The 8,149-nt window shown below is 42.5% G+C and overlaps 1 protein-coding gene across 1 annotated transcript in view; it reads right to left on the bottom strand.

Annotated features, from left to right (window-relative positions):
- Window positions 1-329, bottom strand: part of ppp1r8a (protein phosphatase 1, regulatory subunit 8a) — a 23,070-nt gene extending 22,741 nt beyond the window's left edge. Inside the window, exon 1 of the mRNA XM_043717302.1 lies at window positions 229-329. Coding sequence (XP_043573237.1) covers window positions 229-272 — 44 coding nt within the window. The 5' untranslated portion in view covers window positions 273-329. The remainder of the gene's footprint in view (window positions 1-228) is intronic.
- Window positions 330-8,149: the final 7,820 nt, after the last annotated feature.

The following is an 8,149-nucleotide window of genomic DNA, read 5'->3' as shown; positions in this document are numbered from 1 at the left end:
TGAGGGTAGGAGGGGGGTTAGGAGGGAGGGGAAAGTGTGTGGAGGGGGAGGAGAGTTGGAGGAGGGAGTGGGGCGGTCCCGCCGCTGCAGCGCAGCCACACTGCGGCCTAGTAGGTCAGACTGCAGCCTCTGACACAAAGCACAGTCCAGAGGGAGGCGATTGCTTGCAATCGAAAGGCTGCGAAAGGGTCTTCCTCATCACGGCGGAGCGTTGCTGCGCGAACTCACCATGTCGGACAATCAAAGACGGGTTTGAGCTGAATCGCCTGCATTTGAATCACATCGATACGAGTCCGCACCGGATTCTGGGTAACCGAGTGGGCGGAGCTTTCTGCACTCACCGCGCATGCCAACAAACCCACCGGAATGTACTCTGGGAAATGTAGTCTACCAATCCACGGCCATTGGGGTTGTGAGGTCTGAACTACAAATCCCACTCGCTTTTGCGAACAGAGCTTGACAGCGGGAAAGGATAGAGAGGTGGCTCAGTGGGCACTGTGAGAGGGAGGTTTCAGGCTGAATGTTGCAGCTGGTGGTCTTATATTGGTAAATTATTCGTTTCTGGAATTCAGAAGAAGAAGAGGAAATCTAATTGAGGTAAATAATGATTTGGGGATGCCGGTGTTGGACTGGGGTGTACCAGAGTTAAAAATCACACAACACCAGGCTATAGTCCAACAGGTGTAATTGGAAGCACTAGCTTTCGGAGCATCGCTCCTTCGTCAGATGGTTGTAGAGTATTAGATTGTAAGACACAATTTATAGCAAATGTTTACAGTGTGATGTAACTGAAATTATATGTTGAAAAAGACTTGGATTGTTTGTAAAGTCTCTCATCTCTTAGAATGACCGTGTTGGTTTCAGTTCTTTCATATGTAAATCTTAAAACTTTTTTAAAAGTTACATTCTCAAATGAACTTTAACAATTGGTGTCACATTGGCCCAAATAACGTATTGAAAGTGTGAGCTTCCCTATGTGAGACCGTCTGTGCCACAATGGTCTCTCACAATGATTCTAATCTTAAACGGATTTACAGAACCTTACATGGATTCATGAAGTTTTTGAGCAAAAAGTAGGATGTAATTCTGCAAGTACATATAAGTTTGTGGGTGAATCTGTGTGTGTGTGCAGGGAGGGGGTGGTTATGGGTGTCTGTGAGAGAGAGTGTGTATGTAAATGGGTTGTTGTAGTTCTGTTCGCCGAGCTGGAAGTTTTTGTTGCAAACGTTTCGTCCCCTGGCTAGGCGACATCATCAGTGCTTGGGAGCCTCCTGCGAAGCGCTTCTTTGATGTTTTCTCCGGTGTTTATAGTGGTCTGTCCCTGCCGCTTCCGGTTGTCAGTACGTGTGATGTTAGGAAATTGTTGGAATCGATAAGACCATAAGAAATAAAAACAGAAATAGGCTGTTCAACTCGTTGAGCTTGCTCCACCATTCAATAGAATCAGGGCTAATCTGACATTCCTCATGCCCACATGCCTGCCTTTTCCCCCAAACCCACAATTCCCCTACAACCAACAATCTATCTGTCTCAGCCTCAAATGTACACAAGGGGATCAACCCCATAGCTCTTTGTGGCAAAAAGTTCCAAAGACGAAGAAATTCCTCCTTATGTCAGTTTTAAATTATCACCCCTTTATGCGGAGATTCTGCCCTCTTGTGTTAGACTCTCCCCTGAGGGGAAACATACTCTCATTATTTACCCTGTCAAGCCCCTTAAGAAAAAAAAAGTGAGGACTGCTGACGCTGGAGATCAGAGTCTAGAGTGAGGTGCTGGAAAAGCACAGCAGGTCAGGCAGAATCCGAGGAGCAGGAGAAACAACGTTTCAGGCATAAGCCTCATTCCTGATGAAGGATTTATGCCTGAAACATTGATTCTCCTGCTCCTCGGATGCTGCCTGACCTGCTGTGCTTTTCCAGCATCACAGACCCTTTAAGAATCCTACATGTTTCCAGGAAGCCAGACAGAGAACAGCCAGGGAATTCCTAGAGGCATGGCATTCATCCACAAACTCCATCAACAAACACATCGACCTGGACCCAATATACCAACCACTACAGCGGACAGCTGAAACTGACAACCGGAAGCGGCAGGGACAGACCACTATAAACACCGGAGGAAACATCAAAGAAGCGCTTCGCAGGAGGCTCCCAAGCACTGATGATGTCACCTAGCCAGGGGACGAAACGTTTGCAACAAAAACTTCCAGCTCGGCGAACAGAACCACAACAACGAGCACCCGAGCTACAAATCTTCGCACAAACTTTGAATGTAAATGGGTATAAGTCTGTGAGAGGGTTCGTGTGTGAATGTGGGAGAGTATGTGTGAGCATATGAGAGAGGGTCTGTGTGTGTGTATATGTACCCATGAGGACAGCCTCAACCAGGAACTTGGGTTCATGTCACACTACAGTTTGACCCCATTGCACTACATAAACACACCCTTTCACAGACTTATACCCCTTTACACTCAAACTCACACGCATACAGACTCTCTCTCACAGACACCCATACCCACACCTTCCCCCCACCCCCCCCAGCACACAGACACCCACATGCACACATACAAATATAAGTTTGTGGGGTGATTCTGTACTTGCAGAATTACATTTTATTTTGCTCAAAAACTGCATGAATCTATTTAAGGTTCTGTAAATCTGTGCTTTAGATTAGAATCAGTCTGACCATTGTGGCACAGACAGTCTCCCACACGGAAGCTCACACCTTCAATACATTATCTGGGCCAACATGACACCAGTTGTTAAATTTCACTTGAGAATGTAACTTTTAAAAAAGTTTTGCGATTTACATGTTAAAAGAACTGAAACCAACATGGTCATTCTAACAGATGAAAGACTTAACATACAATCCAAGTCTTTTTTTCAATACATAATTTCAGTTATATCACACTGCAAACTTTTAATATAAATTCTGTGTCTTACAATCTTATACTCCAAAACCATCTGATGAATGAGCAGTGCTCCGAAAGCAGTGCTTCCAGTTAAACCTGTTGGACTATAACCTGGTGTTGTGTGATTTTTAACTTTGAGGTAAATAGATACTAAAGGGGATTAGGTCAGAAGTCAGGCAACGGCAGGTTAAAGACCAACAAGTTTATTTGAAATCACAAACTATCGAAGCACTGCCCTTCCTCAGGTGAAGTGAGACAGAAGCACACAGGTACAGAATTTATAGGCAGAGAAATCAAAAGATCACATGAATAATGTGAGGGGATTCACAAAGTAGGAATAGAGATAATTGTATTGGGAACAATCTGCAATGAGAGATCATAGTTTTAGGCTAAGGGGCAGCAGATTTAAAAAAGCTGAGAAGAAATGACCTCCACCAAAGGGTTCTGGATCTAAAATTCACTACTGTAGAGTACGGTGGATGCCAAGACTTCGAGTAAATTTAAGGAGAAGATAAACAGATTTTTAATTAGTTATAAGTTGAAGGGTTGTGGGAAGCGGGTAGAAAATTGGATTGAGGGTGAGAAAAGATCAGTCTTGATTGTAATAAACAGCGGAGCAGGTTTGAGGGGCTGAATTGCCTACTGCTGTTCCTAGTTGTTCTGTTCACCAGTCTTAATTTCCACCCTTCCTACCAACTCTATTGTTGTCAATACATCACATGGACTGCAATGATTCAAGAGGGTAGCTCAATGAGGGCAATATGAGATGGGCAATGAATAGTTCCTGCAGCATTCAAGCATTACAGTGGCTTGACTGTTTCTCCAAATGAAAGACAAGTTGTTGCTGTCCAATTCAATTCAGTGTCCACCATTTTCTCATATGTCTGAGCAACAACTAGCAATAACCTGTATATCAAGGATCTTCACAGGAATGCTATTAAACATAAAGCCAAAGTAAGAAAGTGAGGAGAGGTGACCAAAAACTTGGTCAAAGAGGCATCAACAAATCTTAAAGGAAGAGAGAGAGGGACTTGCGGAGTCTTAGGCATAGGGAGCCTAGAAATTGGGAATCCACAGGAGGTCAGAACTTCAGGCACAGAGGAATGTGGAATAGTTTTTATGCTGGAAGAGATTACAAAGGTAGTGAGAGGTGAGGCAGTGAATGGATTTGAAAACAAGGATGAGATTTTTAAAACTGAGATGTTGCTGAAATAAGAACAAATGTAGGTCAGTGAGCACAGGGGTGATGGGTTAACATTACTTGATTCTGTGTTGCCGGATGCTTATCTAAGTAGTAAAAAAGAAAGCCATACGTGTACTTTAGGTTGTCCCAAACTGTTTTTCTATTTTAAAAATGCTACATAAATACGGAAAGAACTATTCTCTTTACACATGTACAGAACTAGGCAAAAGTGAGAACTGCAGATGCTGGAGATTAGAGTCAAGAGTGTGGTGCTGAAAAGCTCAGCAAGTCAGGCAGCATCAGAGGAGCAGGAAAATCGATGTTTTGGGCAACGTTGATGAAAATGTCGATTTTCCTGCTCCTCGGATGCTGCCTGACCTGATGTGCTTTTCCAGCACTACACTCTCGACATGTACAGAACTACATTCTACCTAATTAAATCAAAAGATTTTGACAGAATCAGGAGCAGCATTGAAGTGTATTCAAAAATATTGAAAGAAGCTGTACTGTTCATAAGGCTGTTGAGTTCCTGTGGATGCAAAAAAAATTGCCAGCATGGCTGTGCTAATAATTGGATGGTAAGCTACAATTGGCGATCCTAAAGGATTAATTTGCTTTGATTGAGACAAGAAAGTTGAGGTAGGATTAGTCAACTTCTTTAAATCACCAGAGATGTAACGTTGAGGTATGTAGTTTACTCAACTTTAATTTCTTTTATTTCAAAGATATACTTAATTCACAAACTTTCTGTAACCTAAAAACTACCAAGTCCAACACAGATCCATACAGACTTTGCAGAAAATACAGTGGAATTTTGACATTCCCCAATACATCATCTGCGGTGCCAAGGCCAGAGCCATCCTTGGTAACACTGGGGACAGGTTAAATGTCAGTATGTAGTGACACTTGGTGTTCACATACCAAGGGTGTACGCACAGCTTGATACAGCTGCACACAAAGGTGGCCCTCATCACCGATCCCAGACTTGAACCAGTTAGTGATGACCTTGGCAGGATTTTGTAGTCTGCATTCAGTAGTAAAATTATTTCTGATTACCTTCCTCTTGCCCTGTCCATGAGAGTGATGATATTTTTCTTCATACTGTCATATATCTCAGTAGGTCCCAGCCAATCAAGTCCCATAGAACTGAATACAACTTAGCCAGGAAACCATTGCTTCCAGGAGTTTTATTCTTTTCTCAGTACTCAAGGGCCCTTGTCAGCTCATGCAAAAATAACGAGTGGTCCAGCCACTCCGATGCGCTGTTGTCTAAGATCTTCAAGGTAGAGGACAGGAGACCATGCTGTCTGTGGATTTTGAGTCATACAATGTGGTATTAAAAGACTTGCTGATCCTCAGGATATCAGACTGAGATGATGTTACCGAGCCATCTTCTTTCTTCAGGCTGCTAATCACAGAGCTCTCCTTGTGCACCATCTGGAAGAAGAAATGTGAGCACATCTCATCCTGCTCCACAGAGCAGACCATGGACTGGAAGATTATCTTGGAGGCCTTCAAGGCAAAGAGTGAGGCTTGATGGCTCTTCACCTCCTGGAGACTCTCCTTGACATTGACCTCCATCGTGTGCAGCAGGAGTAGGTTCTGCATGCTTTTCTAGAGCTTAGACAATTTTAATGGTCCCTCTCTGTCTATCTCAATTTCTGAACACCTTTCAAGGTAAATAATCTTTTTTAAATATAATATATTAAGAAAAAATAGATTTTTAAATATTACAACAAATACAAAACAATACAATTCAAAACAGTACAAAAATAGTACAAAAGTAAACCCAAATAATAAAAACAATTCCCCAACCCACCCTCCTATACGAATGTATAAACATATGTAGAGAAGTATAAAATTAAAAAAAACCTAAACTAGCTATTTAACTAACTAAATAAATACCTAACAACAAACAATTAAATAGTAATAACTCAGCCCAGCCAAACAAAATACTCATACATTCACAGTTTCTCCTCCCTGGATATTGGACTCATGAAACACAATTGTTACGGCTATATAAAAGCCCTTGTTAGTGTGGCAGATAAATCTGTGTCCAGGTATTTCAAAAAGGGTTGCCATGTTTTGTAAAAATTCTCAGTTTTGTGGTGTACCATATTTGTGAGAAAATCCAGGGCAATTTGCTCCATAACAGTCTTCCGCCAACCTGACAGGCCTGGGGGGTTTTCTGATATCCAACCTAGCAAGATATTCTTCCTTGCACAGAATGTAAGAATATTGAAAAGTTTTTCCTTATGCGAGTCTGCAGGAAATACAATGGGTAGGTCCAAAAGGAGCGAAATAGAGTCCTTCTCCACCCCTACACCTAAAATCCTCTCCATTGCACCCACCACAGCGCTTCAATATGTTTGAAGCCTGTCACAAGACCAAAGACAATGGGTAAGAGTACCCGTACAGACCTTGCACTTGGGGCATGCTGGAGATACCCCTGGTTTAAATTTTGACAAATGGTCTTGGGCTAAGTGGACCCTGTGGAGAATCTTCAACTGTAAAGCATGGGTCCTATTGCAAATTGATATCTTCCTTGCATTCTCCCAAATATCCTCCCATGCCCCTGAAGAAACTTCAACACCCAGCTCTCTTTCCCACATCTTGCAGAGTCGATCAGACTCATCTGAGGTGGCACCCCTCAATTGGTGATATAGAGTACTGACAGAGAGTGTACTCTTAGCCCTTAGTACCCCTCTTTCTATGTCAGATTTGTACGGATCAGTCAAAAGTGTGGTCTTTTTTTGAATAAAATCCCTAACTTGAAAAAAACGAAAGAGGTCTCTATTAGGTAACTCGTACTTCCGTACTAACTGATCGAAGGACATCATTACATCTCCCTCAAATAAATCACTCCTGCAAGATATATGCTTAGCTGCCCAACATTTAAATCCTGAATCTATCATACCTGGTTGAAAACTCGGCATACTCACTAAAGGTGTAAACAAAGATGTTTTGTCAATATTACCTTCCCTCTGCCGAATTGCCCTCCATGCTTTAACAGTATTGATGACTATTGGGTTATGGCAATATTCCTTAACTGTCCTCACCTTGTCCAAAAACAGCAAACTGGTAAGGGGGCACCTTGCCTGGGAGACTTCGATATCTAGCATATTGAAAGAGGGTCCCAACAAACCCAATCACTTACGTAGGTCAAAAGCCAGCTTAATTGGTAATTTTTAATGTCCAGAATGTCTACTCCCCCCAATCTGTGAGGCAACTGCAGTTTGGCTAATTTAATGAGGGGCCGTTTACGGTGCCAGATAAAGGAGCTGAACCAACTGTTCAGTCTCCTGAGTGTTTGTTTGTTGAAAATCAGGGGGAGCATCCGTATAGGGTATAGCAAATGAGGGAGAATATTCATCTTACTAAGCGCTATCCGACCCAACCATGAGACTGGAAATGCCTCCTATCTTTGGAGATCTTGTTTAATTTTTTCAAATAATTGAGTAAAATTGGCTTTGAACAGCCAATCCAGAACTGGAGTAATGAATATGCCCAAATACACAAAACTCCCCTGTGACCACCTAAATGGGAATCTATAGTCACTCTCAAGAGCCAACTCTTTCGTAAGATCACCCATAGGCATGGCCTCTGATTGAGCAAAATTAATCTTATACCCTGAAAAAGCGCCAAACGTGTGAATGCATTGTATCAGGCAAGGCACTGAGGCTGCTGGATTTGTCAAGAAAATTAGAACATCATCTGCATACAGCGAGATCATATGTAATTTTGACCCCACTTCTGGAGCTGATATATTGAGATCCCCACGAATGGCCTCTGCCAACGGTTCAATCACCAATGTAAAAAGTAATGGTGAAAGGGGACAGCCCTGCCGGCTGCCCCTAGAAATATTAAAATTGCTTGATCGTACCCCGTTGGTAATGACCGCAACGAGAGGTACACTGTAGAGAACCTTTACCCATCTTATGAAAACTTCACCCAGACCAAACCGGTCTAGAGTATAGAAAAGGTACAGCCACTCAACTCGGTCAAATGCCTTCTCTGCATCTAAAGAAATACCAATCCCCGTATTGACTGCTGTT

The sequence above is a fragment of the Chiloscyllium plagiosum genome, chromosome 27, assembly GCF_004010195.1.
Source record: "Chiloscyllium plagiosum isolate BGI_BamShark_2017 chromosome 27, ASM401019v2, whole genome shotgun sequence".
Classification (NCBI taxonomy): domain Eukaryota; kingdom Metazoa; phylum Chordata; class Chondrichthyes; order Orectolobiformes; family Hemiscylliidae; genus Chiloscyllium; species Chiloscyllium plagiosum.
Note: the sequence above shows the minus strand (reverse complement) of the source record. Positions and strands in the feature narration are given on the sequence as shown.